Source organism: Porites lutea, chromosome 4 (genome assembly GCF_958299795.1).
Source record: "Porites lutea chromosome 4, jaPorLute2.1, whole genome shotgun sequence".
Taxonomy (NCBI): Eukaryota; Metazoa; Cnidaria; class Anthozoa; order Scleractinia; family Poritidae; genus Porites; species Porites lutea.
Window position 1 is genome coordinate 33,227,559 of NC_133204.1, and position 19,625 is coordinate 33,247,183.

The 19,625-nt window shown below is 40.5% G+C and overlaps 1 protein-coding gene across 1 annotated transcript in view; it reads left to right on the plus strand.

Moving 5' to 3' along the window:
- Nucleotides 1–19,625, plus strand: part of LOC140934554 (uncharacterized) — a 76,114-nt gene that overhangs the window by 9,007 nt on the left and 47,482 nt on the right. Inside the window, 13 exon segments of the mRNA XM_073384159.1 lie at nucleotides 5,075–5,376; nucleotides 6,708–6,846; nucleotides 7,266–7,712; nucleotides 9,204–9,538; nucleotides 10,389–10,524; nucleotides 11,211–11,500; nucleotides 12,444–12,582; nucleotides 14,645–14,961; nucleotides 16,387–16,519; nucleotides 17,129–17,448; nucleotides 18,093–18,225; nucleotides 18,525–18,817; nucleotides 19,142–19,280. Of these exon segments, the coding sequence (XP_073240260.1) occupies nucleotides 5,075–5,376; nucleotides 6,708–6,846; nucleotides 7,266–7,712; nucleotides 9,204–9,538; nucleotides 10,389–10,524; nucleotides 11,211–11,500; nucleotides 12,444–12,582; nucleotides 14,645–14,961; nucleotides 16,387–16,519; nucleotides 17,129–17,448; nucleotides 18,093–18,225; nucleotides 18,525–18,817; nucleotides 19,142–19,280 (3,123 nt within the window).

The following is a 19,625-nucleotide window of genomic DNA, read 5'->3' on the forward strand; positions in this document are numbered from 1 at the left end:
ACCCTTGTTACCCCTTGTTACCCTTGTTACCCCTTGTTACCTCTTGTTACCCTTGTTACCTCTTGTTACCCTTGTTACCGTTGTTACCGTTGTTACCCCTTGTTACCCTTGTTACCCTTGTGACCCTTGTTACCCTTGTTATCCCTTGTTACCCCTTGTTACCCTTGTTACCCCTTGTTACCCCCTTGTTACCCCCTTGTTACCCCTTGTTACCCTTGTTACGCTTGTTACCCCTTGTTACCCCTTGTTACCCTTGTTACCCCTTGTTACCCTTGTTACCCCTTGTTACCCTTGTTACCCCTTGTTACCCCTTGTTACCCTTGTGACCCTTGTTACCCTTGTTATCCCTTGTTACCCCTTGTTACCCTTGTTAACCCTTGTTACCCCCTTGTTACCCCTTGTTACCCTTGTTACGCTTGTTACCCCTTGTTACTCCTTGTTACCCTTGTTACCCCTTGTTACCCTTGTTACCCCTTGTTACCCCTTGTTACCCCTTGTTACCCTTGTTAACCCTTGTTACCCTTGTTACCTCTTGTTACCCTTGTTACCCTTGTTACCCTTGTTACCCTTGTTACCCCTTGTTACCCTTGTTACCCCTTGTTACCCTTGTTACCCTTGTTACCCCTTGTTACCCTTGTTACCCCTTGTTACCCTTGTTACCCCTTGTTACCCCCTTGTCACCCCTTGTTACTCTTGTTACCCCTTGTTACCCTTTGTTACCCTTGTTACCCCTTGTTACCCCTTGTTACCCCTTGTTACCCTTGTTACCCTTGTTACCCTTTTTACCCGTTGTTACCGTTGTTACCCCTTGGTACCCTTATTACCCCTTGTTACCCCTTGTTACCCTGGTTACCCCTTGTTACCCCCTTGTTACCCTTCTGACGCTTGTTACCTTTGTTACCCCTTTTATCTCCTTTTACCCCTTTTTACTCTTGTTACCCCTTGTTACCCTTTTTACCCTTGTTACCCCTTGTTACCCCTTGTTACCCTTGTTACCCCTTGTTACCCCCTTGTTACCCCTTGTTACCCTTGTTACCCCTTGTTACCCTTTTTACCCTTGTTACCCCTTGTTACCCCTTGTTACCCTTGTTACCCCTTGTTACCCCTTGTTACCCTTGTTACGCTTGTTACCCCTTGTTACCCCTTGTTACCCCCTTGTTACCCTTTGTTACCCTTGTTACCCTTGTTACCCCTTGTTACCCTTGTTACCCCTTGTTACCCTTTTTACCCTTGTTACCCCTTGTTACCCCTTGTTACCCCTTGTTACCCCTTGTTACCCTTGTTACCCCTTGTTACCCCTTGTTACCCTTGTTACCCCTTGTTACCCTTGTTACCCCTTGTTACCTCTTGTTACCCTTGTTACCGTTGTTACCGTTGTTGCCCCTTGTTAGCCTTGTTACCCCTTGTTACCCCTTGTTACCCCTTGTTTCCCTTGTTACCCTTTGTTACCCTTGTTACCCCTTTTTACCCTTGTTACCCTTGTTACCCTTGTTACCCTTTTTACCCCTTGTTACCCTTGTTACCCTTGTTACCCCTTGTTACCCTTGTTACCCCTTGTTTCCCTTGTTACCCCTTGTTACCCTTGTTACCCCTTGTTACCCCTTGTTACCCTGGTTACCCCTTGTTACCCCCTTGTTACCCTTTTGACCCTTGTTACCTTTGTTACCCCTTTTTACCTCTTTTTACCCCTTGTTACCCTTGTTACCCCTTGTTACCCTTTTTACCCTTGTTACCCCTTGTTACCCCTCGTTACCCTTGTTACCCTTGTTACCCCTTGTTACCCTTGTTATCCTTGTTACCCCTTGTTACCCTTGTTACCCCTTGTTACCCTTGTTACCCTTGTTACCGCTTGTTACCCCTTGTTACCCTTGTTATCCTTGTTACCCCTTGTTACCCTTGTTACCCCTTGTTACCCCCTTGTCACCCCTTGTTACTCTTGTTACCCCTTGTTACCCCTTGTTACCCTTGTTACTCCCTTGTTACTCCCTTGTTACCCTTCGTTACTCTTGTTACCCTTGTTACCCTTGTTACCCCTTGTTACCCTTGTTACCCCTTGTTACTTTTTTTACCCTTGTTACCTCTTGTTACCCTTGTTACCGTTGTCACCCCTTGTTACCCCCTTGTTACCCCTTGTTACCCTTGTGACCCTTGTTACCTTTGTTACCCCTTGTTACCCCTTGTTACCCTTGTTATCCCCTTGTTACCCCCTTGTTACCCTTCGTTACCCTTGTTACCCTTGTTACCCTTGTTACCCCTTGTTACCCGTGTTACCCTTGTTACCCCTTGTTACTTTTTTTACCCTTGTTACCTCTTGTTACCCTTGTTACCGTTGTCACCCCTTGTTACCCCCTTGTTACCCCTTGTTACCCTTTTGACCCTTGTTACCTTTGTTACCCCTTGTTACCCCTTGTTACCCTGGTTACCCCTTTTTACTCTTGTTACCCCTTGTTACTTTTGTTACCCTTGTTACCTCTTGTTACCCTTGTTAGCGTTTGTTACCCTTGTTACCCTTTTTACCCCTTGTTACCCTTGTTACCCCTTGTTACCCCTTGTTACCCCCTTGTTACCCTTTATTACCCTTGTTACCCCTTGTTTCCCCCTTGTTACCCCTTGTTACCCTTGTTACCTCTTGTTACCCTTGTTACGTCTTGTTACCCTTGTTACTCCTTGTTACCCCTTGTTACCCCTTGTTTCCCTTGTTACCCCCCTTTTTGCCTTGTTACACCTTGTTACCACCTTAATACCCCTTGTTACCCTTGTTCCCTCTTGTTAGACCTTGTTACGCTTGGTACCCTTTGTTAGCCCTTGTTACCCTTTGTTATCCCTTGTTACCCTGTTTTTTCTTGTTACCCCTTGTTACCCTTTGTTACGCCTTGTTACCCATGTGACCCTTTGTTACCCCTGTTTAATATAGGCTTTATTTTTTCAAAATATTTAGTCTCATAGAGAAAAACGTACGGGTAGTTTGGTTGACGAGAAGTCAACACTGAATTTTATACAGACGATGTACTGAGCAGTTTAAACTCCTTTTTACAAGACTAAAAAATAATACTAGGAAGTAAGATAATTAAAGGGAATAAAATATTGTCATTTTAACAAAGTTTACCGTTTTCAAGCTTAAAAGTTTACGTCTTCTTTTGGCTTCGTCGGTTTTTTTCTTTGTTCTTTTATTAAGTACTATCAGCTTTCCTCACAATTTTATTGTTTGCAACAGATATCCCTTAGGCTTTCTGGTAAAGTTTAAGCTTTAAAATCTTATTTTTACAAAAAATTTGTATTTCCAGCGACTCAGCGGCAAATTACCCATGTTTATTGTTTTTGCAAAGAAGTTGACCTTCATTTACACCAATCGACTTTAACGTCTCTAGCATAAAAACGGCCATTGTATTATTATTGTATCCATGAATAAGGAGGTTTAGAATCGCCTTTAAAGCAAACGGCAAACTTAAGATTTAATTATAAGTTGACAATTTACATGCATGTATCGTATGAGGAGCTGAAAACTTTTTAAAATAATTCTTATGGACAAACGTGGCGTAAAACTAATTCTTTTGGTGTAGAAAGATACGATGATAAGTATAAAGCTTGGTCAAGTGGTACAGTTTGCAGCACTAGCTTTAGTCTTTGCCCTTTTTGGCAGAAGGCCGATTTTTATATTTTTTTCTTTTGCGTTTTCTTCTTAAGTGTTCTAAATGTCACAATCTTTTTCTTTTTCTTTTCTTTCTCTCACAGGATATTGAAGGCAACACTAATGAGGACGAAGTGTCAGTGAAGACATTTTTGACTCCTTTTATAGCAAAATTTGTTCGAATTCGACCCGTGACGTGGCATCAGACCATTTGCTTGCGAATTGAGCTGTACGGTTGTGAAGGTAAGGTATTAAATAAATAAATAAGTAAATGAAAATAAGTAAATAGATAGATAAATGAACAAATGAATAAATGAATGAGTGAATGAATGAATGAATGAATAAATAACGATTTTGAGGTAGCATATCCATATGGTGGTTCTTCATGTACATGTACCTGATTCGTGGTCGAATTTGAATTTGGAAATGTTGGTTTTTGAGGAGAGGGGAAAACCGCAGTACCCGGAGAAAAACTTCGCGGAACAAGGAAAAGAACCAACAACAAACTCAACCCACATATGGCGTCGACGCCGGGATTTGAACCAGACCATATTCGTGAGAGGCGTTTACTCTTATTATGCGCCATCAGTCCTTGCTCCCCTCCCACCTTTCTTAGTTTAACCTGAGCCTTATCTTGTATACAAATCCTCTCAGGTTTTCAGCTCAGAAGTTGATGACCGAGATCAAATGGCGAGTCGCAACATAAAAACAGCTTTCTTATTTCTGCAATCAATTGTCACTTAGCCTTTAAGGCTAAAGCGCAACATGCATGCTTCTTATTTTCCTGAAAACAAGTTTTCTTTCGTGGGCTTTAACGCCGATGTGAACAAAAATTACGATACGCGTAAATTGTGGGCAAGGACACTGGAAAGCTCTAAATACTTCTAAATACGTTTTGTTTGGTTGCTATTTTCGAGCCTGTCGAGCAGCGTTCTGCGAGGGTACGTTAAAAAGTTGAGCCAATTACTAATGAGACTTGAGCCTTTAACCCAGCTATCTGTTATAGTGTCTTAGAACTTATCTACTTTAAAAAACGCCCACAAAATAGAACTGCGATTTCCTCTTTCATGCTAATGCTTTCCATATATGTAGAATGCCTAGTAACTGGTGACAAATAAGCTTGTTGACTTACTTTCCGTTTATGCTCCAGTGTCGTCTAATCCTAAGCCCGCTTCATGTGTCAAGCTAAACTGGTTCTCATATATTGGGTGGATGTTTTGGCCAAATTTCTACTTGAAGGTTGCCAATCTACTGTTTCTTTTTAACGCCAGTGTTTTACCGTTAACGTTTCTTTAGTTTCCTTTGTTTGAAAGACCGTAGTATTTGAATTAAACAATAAATAACCGGTTATCTTTAGTTAAAAAACAAGGGAAGATGAAGGCAGACATGAAATCCCCTATTGAAGTGCAGTTCATCACTCTAGAAATCTTTTATTCTTCTTTGCAGCTTGCAACGATCCGTTAGGAATGGAATCAAATCAGATCTGGTCTGGAGACATAAAAGCCAGTCATTACAGGACAGGATATTACCCATATGAAGCACGGTTGAATGGTAAAAGTGCTTGGATAGTCGATTTTAATCGCCTTCGAAAACCTTTCATTCAAGTGAAGGTCCAGAGTTACGGTGAATACACAGTGACTGGAATCGCGACTCAAGGATTTTACCATAACGTTGTTCGCTCATTTACCTTATCATACAGCATGGATGGCATAGACTGGGCCTACTATAGGGAGGATGGAAAAGTCAAGGTGATAAACTAAACTCTAGAGATTCTAGAACGAGACTTGCCCTTCTAAAAACTGTTCACTGGAAATTATAAGATAACTTAGGAAAAACGGAACGCATTAAAGTTGCATGGTTTGCATGGAGGCGGCTGCCACCATTGCAGCTGAACAGCATTCCATTTCTTGACCAAAATTTCAAAATTTCTTCCGCTGAAGAAGCTTGAACCTTGTGGATTGAGGAGGGGGGGAGGGGTGGGGGTGGTGTTGGAGTCGCGTCTGGGGCATTGCTCTTTTAGAACATTAAGCCTATCTTCTTAGATCCTCGAAAATGCAAATTTTAACACTCAGGTCATCAAATAGAATTGTTGTTGTTGTTTTTTTGGACAATTTATTTTGCGCTATGGTGGTCACTTTTTCATAAATGTAATAAATACCAGAAGCAGGATCTCTCGCTTCATATGGATGGTATTAACAGCCAGCGGTACCGAGGCTTTTGAAGTGGTGGTAAGCCTCCGGTTACCGCCAGACAGCAGACACTCTCACCATTGAAGAGAACAGCAGTGTTCTGCAAAACCTGTCCGGGGTAAAAAGATCAGTTTTGATAACTCTTTTTTCCAAGTATAGTGTGGATACAGTGGAACTCAAATATATCAAAGGACTAAGGGTGTTACAGGCTATCGTTATATCGTTATATCAAGGTTCTTTTCCATATATTTTTTTCATTACCAGGGCGAAGAATATCGTTCGTTATACTACTACTACTACTAATAATAATAATGATGGTTTATTAAAATACACATGGTGGCATAAAAACTATGAATTACAATGTGCTTACATAAGTTACAACTAAAAATAAAATTACATTTGTTTCAGAGGGACTGGGATTACAGGCTATTTAAAAGTTATTTACAATTCAGATATAGATAAAGTACAATACTAGAGATAACTAGACTCGTAAGATTAGTTAATTTTCGCCATTACTGGGAAAAAACTAGAACCGAAGCGTTTTGTTACGTGCGTATGATTACTTCTGGCAGATCTCTAACTGGAAATCTACTGAGTCCATGCACGAGTGCACGCATTTTTTTTTCGCTAAATTTTCCTGGCAAGATCTTTTTTGGTTTCGGCTTTCCCTTCTCATAATTTTTGGAGCCGATTTACTGAGTATTCCATAGACTTTACGAACAACTAATGAATGCTAGATATTCATCACAGACGAATGTTATGATCAAAGATCCCTTTTTCTTTTTAACTACTGTTTGGGAGGGAAGAACTACCTAGGTTTGCATGGAAAACAATAAGGTCCTTGTAAACATTGAGATTTCATGCATGAGTATGTTATGTTTTTTCGACAGACCTTCCGTGTGGGTGACCGTTCCAAACTGACAACAGTGCACGAGTTATGGAGGGAAATCTCTCCTGTTTTTGTCAGGTTAAATATTGAAGATGCTACGTCAAGTTGTGGATTGAGGTTTGAGCTATATGGATGCAAAAGTAAGTTAAATTAACATGTAATTTCCATCTACGTTGATTGAGTCATCAGAACAATATGTAGAATTAGGCGCAACTTTAAAGCGGAGTAAAGTGAAGTAAAGCGGCTCTTCCACATTTTTTGTTGACGAAGGCGTACGCCCAACCAAAGTAAAATGCCTCACCGCATTCTTTTCAAAGGGCCTTCGTCCGTGCGTATGATTACTTCTGACAGATCTCTGACTGGAAATCTTACGGTTTCCGGGTAAAGGCAATTATCTGCATCGGTTATGGGCGTACTTGAAGACAAGTCATTACTTGACAAACACCAAATCAATCGTTTCTTTTGTAGGAGTAAGCCCTGGAATCATTTTCATCATGATATAAAACCTAAGGCTGGTCTTGATGGTACTTGAATCATTGTATTATCTCTTATCTCACAGGATACCGAGTCTTCAAAAAGAACGCAGCTCTTGGGCAACAAACTTGGCAGTCTGGAAATGAAACTGAAAACTCAAGATTAGCAGTTGATGGTAACAGGGCATCCAATTTCTCTCTTGGTTCATGCTCTCTTACAGAGGTGTCCGAGCTCGCCTGGTTTCAAACACACTTGGGCGCGGACGTGAAAGTTACCGGGGTATTTATAGTGGTTCGTGGCGATGACTTCTACCAAGAAATTACAGAACTAAGCATTAGAGTTGGCTATAGACCGGAAAAGCTAGGAATTAAGGACCCACCCTGTGGAGGTACTACGCACCTTTTCCAAAGAGGTTCAGGGAGAATGATCCGCTGTTTACCAGTAGAACCTGGCTGGTATGTTACCATATTTTCTCCAGAAGTCAACAGCACTCTCAGCTTATGTGAGGTGGAAGTTGAGACCGCCAAGCTAGGTACGGTTTTCTTAAGTTACCTAGTTTTGTTTACTAGCCAGGTCGCTTATACCCTGAAATAATGATATAGGCTAAACGAACCAACGGTTTTGGAGCCACAAACTGATCGTATGCGCGTTCATTCTAGTCATAAATCAAATATTTTTGTGATGTGTTATATGAAACACGAGAAGGGGCTTTTTATTTGATGTCATTCAAAGATCCAAGCGTAGTGCAAAAGACATTCTCAATAGGAACAGTTAAAACCTCTCGTAAACGACCACCTACTGTAAGCGAGCGACCGTGACCACTTTTTGGGCAGATGGGTTGAGTTTGATTTTCTATTACTTTTGAGAGCGGCTCCGCGTAAATATCAAATAGACGTGGAAATAGTCAAAAAATGACCTGGCCTCAAACTCAGCCAGAATAAAGCCCTATGGGCCCTACTTACAAAATCGTTGGTTGAAGTACGATCGAGAGAATAATATTTTTTGTGACTTTTGTTGTATTTTTTACCGCTTTGTGGACTTTTTGACACTTAATACTTTAACTCAGCTTTATTTTAACAAATCTATACACATTTCGGACCAATATTGTTTCGAGAAGTTACCGAATAATTAAAGATTTGGCGCCTACCGTAATTCGTATTTGGTTGTGCTTCGGTCAAAGGTCACGTTTTTTCGCCTGTTTTTAGTGTAACACTTACATTTGCTTCGCTTTGTCAGCGCTCGTGATTTCATTTACCCAAAAATTTTATTTCGCTAATTTGAAGAAAAAAGAATGCTTTTTCAGACTAAAAAAGCCTTGGTGTTCAAAGCCATGTACCAATCCGCTTTTTTAGCTCGCGAAAAAGTGCTACATTTTGACGGTTGATTAAGCGATTTTGAGTCAACAACTTTGAAAATTTCTTTAAAAATCTCTTGTTGACCAAATCGCGAACTAATCAGTTAAAATTATAGAGGAAAGATAATAAAAGTACGAAGCGTCATTATATTTTAGTAGCCAACTTTATTTTAAAATGTACGAGCCACTGAATATGACTCTAATTTTGCATGATTTTTGTCCATTTTAGGCCTCGGGCAGAAAAAGATTCGTTAAAAAAATACTATTCACTCGATGGTACTTAAACCAACGATTTTGTAAGTGGGGCCCATAGGGCTTTATTCTGGCTGAGTTTGAGGCCAGGTCATTTTTTGACTATTTCCACGTCTAGTTGATATTTACGCGGAGCCGCTCTTAACTTCTTGTAAGCGACCACTTGGCGATGACGCGTGGTGTGATCTTTTTATTCACTGTATGTACTGCGCATGACTATGCCACTTATGCGGAGGACTTTCAGTGACAACATGGAACTACACAGATCGTAATTTGCGTTCACAAATTTGTGTCAGGAACTTTTCTCGGAAGAGATCACCTGTAATTTGATTACCGTAAACGACCACTAAATCTTTGCATTTTGGGTGGTCTCTTAGGGAGGTTCGACTGCACCTTATTTTTGTCTTTGTACCACAGTAAAAGATGATGGCCTTGGAATGCAATCCGACCGCATCTCAGATGAAAGGATCACTGCCTCTTCTTGGCTTAGCTCCGAACATGTGCCATTCTATGGGAGAATGGGGAGAAACATTGGACATGGAGCATGGTGTGCGGCAGTGAACGACACAAATCAGTTCCTCGAAATTGATCTGGGAATAGAACATATGATCACTAAAATAATCACTGAAGGAAAACATCGTCTGTCTAAGGATCACCTCGGAGAGGCTTGGGTGAAAGAATTTTTTATCTCCTATAGCACAGGGCTAGAGCACTGGAGTTACGTCAAAGATGTCAACACTCAACAGCCCATTGTTAGTATAAAAAACAACTTTTCTCTTAGTTTGGTTTAGCTGACTGTAAAATGCTTATACCCCCCAAATTATCATATGCCAGATGAAGGACAGTAGATGGTGGTCCTTTTTCTCACTGTTGATATGTCACAGCCCCCCTTTTTTCTCATATTGTGGTTAGTAAACCTGCGAAATTAAAGGGGCAAGAAATACCAGCGCTTCGCTTTCGCTGATTGTTTTTAAAGTGCGTCGGGATGTTGCAAACAGTCTTTGGTATTGAGCCGGTTGGGAAGGTTCAATATATATCCATGTAACTCAAAGAGCTTCATGTAGATACTGTAGTGTCTATTGATGAGATATTGGTTGTTACCGACTTTATGATGATGACTTGGACAATTTTTACGTTCAGAGTAGACCACGAGTTAGATAAAAGTCAAAGGATATGGTGTAATACCTTTCCATGTTTCTATGCGGCATGGTTTCCAGCATTTACGAAGTCGTATCATCGTTGACATTCGCGTAGCTGGCCTGTTTGTAGGGTATTTTTATGTCTTCTCGAAAAGGTAATGGAGAAAAGAAAAGAGCTTGTAAAGTAAAGATAGACGCGTGGAAATGATAACAAGAGCGCTTTTCTCCTTAAATATGATGCATCCTTTGTGGCTAAAAAAATGCTTTTTTGAAAAATTCCAATCGTGCCATTGTAAACCGCATCTGGTTCGCAGAAATAATGAGCTATAACTATAACTTAAAAGTCTTCCCTCATTTTCATGTCACATAAGCCCTTCTTAATTACCACCAAGTTGTGTTTTGGTCTGTACAGTGTAACATGCAACCGGAAATTTATATTGTCAACTTCGAAATGTCATTGTAGAAATTTTTAAGCGTCGATGACCAGACATTGAGAAGAGAAACCAACTTGGTGGATTTTAACGGTCGCGCGATGCGGGTTCACCCTATAAAGTGGAAAACGTGGCCATGTCTACGAGTGGAACTCCAGGGCACTAAAGGTTTGATCAACTTTTAATTTAGGTAGTACCAATTTTTCTGTGGTGAGTGGATGGTCGTTGGATTTTTCGCGCCTTATTGTGGAAGACGATCTACTTACTCTCTTGAACTTCTTGCGTCGCAACTAGCTGATTAACAATGCCGAACAAAGTAGGAACCATTTGCAGTCTAAAGCTCGTTACGCCAGTCTCTTCTAAGCTAGCAGGCGCATGAAAGTAATATGTAATCTCGTACCCAGATCTCCCACGGCCAGAGTGAGATTGAGCAATATGCACAAAAAAGGACGGGGCGTGCGAGGGCATGCGTGTCTCCATTATCCTTTCCTGGCAACGCGCCTATTAGTCTGATAGCCGAACTCTGCTTAAGATCTCACAAAGTGTTTTTTAATCAACAAAGAGTGACACTCTGAACGTTTGTTAAATGAATTATTTCACGTTAGGTCGTGAGGTCGCCTAGTCTGCTACACAGCCGTTTTTAGAGTCGTCACGCAACGCTCCTCCCCTCCTTGCGTGACGACACTAAAAACGGCTGTGTAGCAGACTAGAGGTCGCCTCGCTTAGAATGACTGCAGCACTTAGTGTGTTACTTGTTCTATTGCTTAAGTGTTGTGATATGGTGTAATCTAAAAACTCAAAGTGTGTGGATTCATGCTTCTAGTTTTTACTGACTGTTGTAATTCTGCATTTAGTCTGTTCAGATCCCTTGGGTTTGGAAAACATGAAGATACCTAACTCAGCCTTCACATATTCATCAAGTTACTCTAGAAATCAAGGTTATTATGCCCGATTAAACGACAGAGGTTGGTATCCCACAGCCACAGACGAACCCGCTACTTTGAAAATTGGATTCCAGCCTGAGAAAAGGAAGATAACTGCGATAGCATTACAGTCAGGAGGAGGATATGTCTCCACTTATGAATTATACTACAGCCCCAATGGTTTGTCCGTGGAACCTTGGATAGACAACGCACTTGCAAAGGTACGTTTAGGCACGCCCTTAAATAAGAGTAATTTATTTAACAGATAGGTTCCTTGTGTCTGTTGGATTCATGATAACAAATGACGTCAATATTGGTTGGGAATTTTTTTTTTGGCCCAAGTCTGATATTTTATATAAAACTGTACAGATACATGACGAAATGGAATTGATTTATACAGGAATTGTAAGTAGAGAGGTTGTTAAGGAGGGTGATTGAGGGTGAAAATTACATTGAATATCCCATGCGAATGAACAAGGAATGTAAACTTTGAAATTTAACTTCTGAAAGACCCTCTTATCTAAGCTGGCAACTTCTTCACCCACCCTTGTCACCAGCTTCCTCACCTCCCCACATTGCCAGCCTCCTCACCCATCTACCCTCCTAACCCTCCTCCTTACCCACCTCCCCACATTGCCAACCTCCTCACTCACCCCACCTCCTAACTATCCTCCTTACCCACCTCCCCACATTGCCAGCCTCCTCACCCATCCCCACCTACTAACCATCCTCCTTACCCACCAGGTCCCGGTTGTTCAAACTTTGGATAGCGCTATTCAGCGGATAGCGTAATTGATTTCCGTAATACCTGCCCGCTGGATAGTGATTTATCCGGTGGATAGCGCTATCCAACGTTTGAACAACCGGGGCTTGCTCGTTACTAATAGTAGCGTTAGAGTGGTTTAAACTAAGAATCGTGCTTCTACTGCTCAGAATTAAACAGAACGGTAATAGAAATACCTCAAAAACTAAACTGATTAAAAGCATTATTCAACATCGGGAAAAAAACTTGAGTGTGGGCCGTGGGATAAGCAGTAGTGGTAATTCTAGATCCAAAGAACCCTGGCCCTAGCCCCATCCATTTCACTATCTCGAGCTTGCATACTTTGGGGTAAATAAAGTGATTTTATAGGTAAAAATTCCTTTTCATACGCTTTATTTTAGGTTTTTTCAGGACTCACAAATTACAACAGTATTAACAGAGTGTTCTTACCGCACTCTGTAGAGGCCAGCTTCCTGGTTTTTCGTCCAAGTGTCTATTTCGGCGATAGAGTTTCTCGTCTTGAACTATACGGATGTACAGGTTTGATCATCTCTTATTCACTACCCATTCTGTTTGACCACAGGTTGACTGGGCTCATTGTACAGAATACTTGGTGGAAAATATCTCGTTGTTTTCAATTATGACTCCTTAAAAGCTGTATGCTAACGTTTTTTAGCTATTAATTACACGCTTTATCCCCCAGAACGTACACCTTCGTTGCGCTTTTGTCATTTTTTTTTATTTTTTAAAAGCCTCGGGATAATCTACCTAAGTGTGTCGCAGTGGTGGTTGTGTCACTTGGTGGCCAATTCTAGGGTTTTATTTTTGCCTGTGGTGCCTGCATGGTTTACCGACTACCAGTAGCCTTGGCTTAATCATCTTAGTCGCTGTAGCAAGCTTCACGTATTTTCAAATTCTTCCCTTACTTGTAAGATCTTACTAGATCTGCTGAGACGCGATATCCGCCTTCTCCTAGCAATGCTTTGCTTGCTGATTCTTTTGCTGACTTTTCCACTGCCAAAGTTGAAAAGATTCACACTGGCCTTGTGGCAAGAAACATCTATCGCCAGCTGATGACGATGAATTGCTTACAAACGCTGCTGAATTAAATAAGGAGGTCAGTCAAGAGGATGACAAGAAATTTTCTTACCAGCCTCTAAGCAAGTCCTGTTGTCTTGATCCTCTGTCGTCATCAGTTCTTAAGGGCTGCTTCCCTGTACTCCTACACTGTGGATCATGAAATACTGATATCTCGGCTCTCGAACCATTTTGTAGTGAAGGGAATTGCATTGGCATGGTTTAAGTCTTTCTTAACGTCCCGCACACAGTTTGTTAAGGTAGAGGAGGACATGTGATCAAAGCGACCGTAGCTGAGTGGGGTGCCTCAAGGATCGGTACTGGGCCTACTGCTGTACCTCGTCTACAATGCACCGAATGCTGATAACATCAAAAAGCACAACTTACCATACCATCTGTACGCTGATAATACGCAATAGTATTTATCCTTTGATACTGATTGCTGTGCTGATTTTTGGTGAGGCAAATTAAAGTTGCGTGTTGAACGCCGTTTCGGAGAAATTGACCTTGGAATGTGTAATAACGTTTTGAAACTTAAGTAGAACTAAACGGATCTTGTCGTCATTAGCTCCAAAGTTACACAGACCACAGCCACAGACCAAATCTTGAATATGTTCGGATCGGAGATGAGTTCATTGCCCCTAAGTCGTCTGCTTGTAACGTAGGAGTCATAATGGACAATTGCTTCTGTATGGAACAACATGTGAAAAAAGATATGTAATGAGGCAAATTACCATCTCACGAACATGTCAAAGATTCGCAAATATCTCACCCTGGACTCTGCCGAAATTCTCATCCACGCTTTCCTTGGTTCTAAGCTTGACTAATGTAACCTACTTCTGTATGGTATTCCCAAGTACTTAGCTAGTGTAGATTACAGCGTGCTCTGAATACGTCAGCTCACATTGTCACATTAACAACGAAATATGGTTCAATTACCCCTGGCCAATAATGTTCAGCAGTGCTACACGCTTGGTCTCCATAAGTCTTAAGTTTAGCCAGTAGTACAGCAGTTCTTGGCCACTGGAACGTAATGACCAAGACAACCTTCGATGACTCAGGCGACTAGAAATCTAAGACGGTGCTCTACTGTTGAGTGCTTTATAGACTAATATGGGAAGCTTGAAAATTAGTAATACGGGATTGTACAGGTAGGCAGGGTAGCTTAAGGCCTCAAGGCTATGGAATAACTTGCCTGTCAGTATACGCAAATCTCTATTAATAGCTATTCTTAAAAACTCAGTTGAAGACTATCTTCTTAAAGAAGCCTATATTGTTTAAACTTTTATTTCTAGTACACGTATTTACATTTGAATTTTCTGTAAAGTTTTAGATTTTAGATTTTTCAATTATACATCTTGTACATTATTAATATTTTTAAGCTTCGTAATTAATTTATCTCCGTGTTTTTTTAGCTTTTAGTTTTTACGTTATCATAATTATTGCAAAGCCCTATGAAGCCCTGTATAAATTATTATTATTATTATTATTATTACTAACCATACATTGATTTTTTTTTTCGCAGTTAGTAAAAAGTATAATACAGTGGGGGTTAAAAGTCATCGAAAAATCGCCAATTCATCATTTGCTGCATCAAGCTGGAAGCCTGGCTACTACCCTTATGCAGCTAGGCTAGAAATGTCTATCGCAAATGGGTCATGGTGTGCTGCAACAAACGAAGCTGGAGAATATTTAGAGGTAGATCTTGGGAGAGAGCTTGTTATGGCAAAAATAGCAGTCCAAGGCGACTCGGTCCAGTCGTATGGTGTGACCTCGTTTAGCATTTCGTATTCAAAGTATGGCGCTCAGTGGGAAAACTACATGATTCACGGGGATGTTCAGGTGAGAGCCAAGAACTTCGAAGAAAAATTCTCTGCCAAGGACACTTTAAAGAACTGTAAAAGGTTTGATCCAAGGAGTCATTTCATAATTAGGTTGAGGATGATCGTCCTGTTGAACGCAGTCCTGGATAGGAGTGTTATTGACAGTGACTGACGTTTCGACAAATTGTGCGGTAGTCATCTTTGACTCTGAAGATGACTACCGCACAGGTTGCCGAAACGTCAGTCACTGTCAACCACAGTCCTATTCAGGACTACGTTAACCCGACGATCATACTCAACCTACTTACTTTAAAGAACTGTCTATCGGTTCATTCGGTGCCCAAGATGATCTCAAATTATATATTTTAACTTTTCAATCTTAAATTTCTGAATGTTCATGTAAATCTTTTAAATCCTAAATTTTTTAAAATTTAAGATTTAATTAAGATTTAAGATTTAATTTAAGGTTCAAGATTTAAAATTTAATATAAAATTTAAGATTTAATTTAAGAATTAAAATTCTTAAAATCCCGAATTTTCATGTAAATTTTTATATCCTACTTTTCAAACTCTTAATTTAACTTTTGAAATTTCATGTATATGTTTAGCTTTCCCATCTTTTATTTAAATCTTAGATAAGAATGATTTATCATAGACTAGTAAACACGACCTCTCAAGCAGCTTTACTGCTTTTAAATACTGATCGCTTTTAACTAAAGGATATTCATTCATTCATTCACTCATTCGTACTAGGCTCAGCAAGCACACGATATAATTATCCATCATTAGCCAATCTAGGTTATAAGATGCCAGATTTTTCAAAGGCAAGGCAAAGGATCGCAAGGCAGTGAAGAGAGAAAATTAAACTTGTTACCGAAGCGAAGAGAGAATAAAGAAGTGAAGTCGTCTACGTAAATTATTTATTTTCTAGACTTGTTCCTATTTTACCGCCCGATTCATCGCAATCGATCGAGAGAATCCGGTTGATTATATGGAAACCAGGTGTTTACTTGAAAAAAAAAAAGCAGTTTATTTGAGTGTCAAGGTATTTAGCACGAAAGTACTAATTGGGGACACTATTTTGACGTCTCCTACTGGAGACGAGACTACCATTTTACGTGGTCATCCGAGCCACGCTAAGGTCTAGCCGCTTGCAGTGCCAAGGGAGTACCCTCATTTCTCAGTTATTTTAAGACCCCGAGTATTGGTCCGACCCCGTGAATCGATCCCGCAACCTTCCGCTCTGCACTCATGGTAAGCGCTCTGCCGACTGAGCTTATCCTGCCACTGACGAATGCTTCGCTTTGACGATTAGTCAGTTACAAGATCATAAATGCTACTTTCGTTACTCTTATAAGTCGGTATTTTCAACAATGTTTCTCTGTACACAATAAGGAAGCTATTCGATCTCCTTATTTTCTCCGTATTTTCATTTACATTTCAGAGTTTCTCTGGGTCATATAACAGCAACGTCTCTTGGAATGTTCTGACAAGTCCTTTCTTGGCAAGGAAGGTCAGGCTTATTGTCCTTGGTTGGAAAACCTACCCTTGTTTGAGGGTAGAAATGTTCTCCAAAGGTCAGTTTTAAAATCTAAGATGCTAACTGTATTGAAAAGCGTTGACGAGAGTTACACACTGAAAGCCAAGCTGTTTACAATGGCCATGTAGGGCTCTTCCACACGTATCCGTTTTTGTTTGAAAACGGATATTTTTTTCTCCGCCTTGGTCTACCGTCCATAGGTAACGGTCGCCAAAAACGCATCTTTTCAAAAACGGGGGGGGGGGGTATACAATGTATATATGTCTGCCACGTAACGGGTTTTCAACGGAATAGTTCAGTGTATGTTTAAAAGGTATACTTGATGACCGAATAAACGGGATGGCCAGAACGAAAGAACTAAGAAGACTAACTACGAGCTCTTATCTCACGCCAATACTTCATTAAGTTAAGAAAATTAGCCTTCTTTATAAAAAAGAAACATAAGCAGCGTTTTATGAGATGTATAGTCAGTCATTTAAGGATTAAAGGATTTAAAATTTGTTATTCCTCTGCTAATCTTGCACTCCACCGTCGCCAAAAACACCATGTCAGTGGCTGTTCTATTAAATTTCGGAAAAATAAGGAAGAAAGGATTGAAAGAAAGAAAGACATAAAGAAGAAAATTTTACTGCATCGTATTTTGTAGACTGTGAAGAAAGTCTAGACGTCAGCCTCAGTGAAGCCAAGATGGGTGGTTACACTGCATCTAGCTCTCTAGGCCCTATGTTTGAGCCATGGCGAGCAAGTCTTCTTAATTCAAGTAAACAACACGGATGGTGCGCTGATGAAAGTTCAACGCAGTTTCTGCAAGTTGATTTGGTAGCTCTTCATAAGGTTACAGGAGTGTCAACAAGAGGTATTCGGGCAGGTATCGTGGCTAATGACTCTTGGGTAGAGAAATACAGAATTCAATACAGTGAATTTGGAGATGTTTGGATTGATCACAAGGAGCAAAACGTTACCAGGGTATGTTGAGCGGAAAAGAAATGTCTCCCTTGTTTTGCCTTACCTCGGAGCTTTAAGGCGCATTGTTTTCTTGACAGCAATGTCATATATCATTCTCCTGAGCCGCCTCAAGCTAATTTTACAACGTGATTTTTAGAGAAGTAGGTCTGTCGATGTAGCCTGAAGAATTCTCTTCCGCCCGTAATCATATCCAGTAATATATTTAATCGTAGAGCGCTCAAATTGTTTTCGACTTGTCGGTGCGGCCCTTATTTCAAAATTGCCATTTGCCTATAGCAATTTTCTAAGTATTCTAATTTCTTTCCCGCCAAGAAAAGCTAAGTTAGTTTTGGTGGTCACAAGTCACTCTCCAGATCCAAGTAAATGACAATAACAACAGCAACAATGTCAGCATTAACCTGTCGAAAAACAGCAAGTGCTGCAATTACAAGGTTACGTTGCTCAGTCTTGGGCAGCACTTTTGAAATTTAATGATAGTCATACTACAAAAGAGAAGGTCCCTGATCGCTAGAATTAGTTTAAAAGTTAGTTTTTACACCACACCACGCCACTACGTTAAAAATTATATCCCTGAAAGATTGGCGAAAATGCCAATAAAATCAAATTTGGTAACTGAATATTTCATTCATTTTCTATATTTCTAGGCCTATGAAGCAAATAGGGATTCTGTATTTCTCAAGACACAAAACACCAGTTTTTACGCAAGGTTTGTTCGGATCATTCCTACTAAGTGGCACGACGCCATCTGCATGAAGGTCCAGCTCAAAGGATGTCCAGGTTTGCATTTTTTGAGTTACAGCATTCACGGCAAAAGGTACAGCTGAGCCTCAATGATACTCTTTATATACTTATTTTTGGTATCACGGAAAATGGCCCAGCCGCGCCTCATTGATACCCTAATTTCATGTGTCAGGGTACATCTTTCAGCCCATCAAAGCCATAAAGCAAAACAAGCAGGCTCCAAAAGTAATATTCCTCGTGCTATAAGCCATTAGCCAAAAAGCGCTCTTAATGTAATATTCTTCGTTCTATGAGCCAAAAACCATGAATATTTCTCGTTCTATTTTTTTTTCTAGTTTGCTCTGTACCCTTGGGATTAGAAGACGGCCAAATTAAGGACAGTCAAATTAGAAGATCAACTGCAAACCATATTAGTATGTCCAATGCTAGGCTCAATAATGAGTATGCCTTCGTCAGCGGTGTTGCTTCGCAACCATTTGTTCAAGTCGACCTTGGACCAGCGCGAAAGCAGGTCACTGCCATTGCCGTACAGGGAAGAGATCGTGGGCGTGTTCCATGGACGTTTTATGTCAAGTACATGAGCGACTTGCCCCAATGGTCTAATTACGCTGAAAACGGAGTTGTACGGGTACGTTATTTCCTAAAAAAAAAACCGTTTGAGGCTAACGAGCCACTCTGAATAGACCAATCGTCCACTTTTTTGTCACGTTAATTAAGAATGGTGCTTTCGACATAGTCTTGCTATTTTACGGTCTTGCGTGCAGTGAGCGTCAGAGTTCCAGGACCACAAATTATCCAACTAACACAAATGATCCTTGACCAGTAGAGTGGAGTGCAAATTACTAGTTTTCATTTGCGGCACTGTACATTTTTTAATTAATAATGATTTTTCAATGAAAAACGGAGTTGTTTGGTTTTTCCATGCACTTGTGGTTTTTGTTTCTCTTACTAGGTGTTTCAGGGACCAGAAGACTTGAACTTTGCAGCCAAACATTTTTTCAAACAGAACTTCACCACTCGCTACATCCGTGTTATACCGCTAACCTGGGGCTATGAAGCAAGCATCAGAATTGAACTGTATGGATGCTCAGGTATGTTGGTCGTCGAAACAAGTTAACTTTCAGAAAAGAAACTTTAGAACGCGTGATGAAATAATATAGATTAATATATTGCTATAGATGCAAAAATATTTTAAGATATTTAATATAAGCCCGTTGTTGGAAAGGTTACCCTGCGTGTCAGACGCAAAAAGGGAAGAGGGAGGGGAGGGGAGGGAAAAAAAGCAAAAGGTAAAAGGGAGAGGGAGCGCCGTCCCTTTGCTCTCTCCCCAATCCCCTTTCCTTTTCGTCGATCCTCACCTTTCCATTTTGACGCCCACTACGCAGGGTAGGGAAAGTTGTCAAATGCCTCATCCCGGGAAGGCAGTCGATGACAAA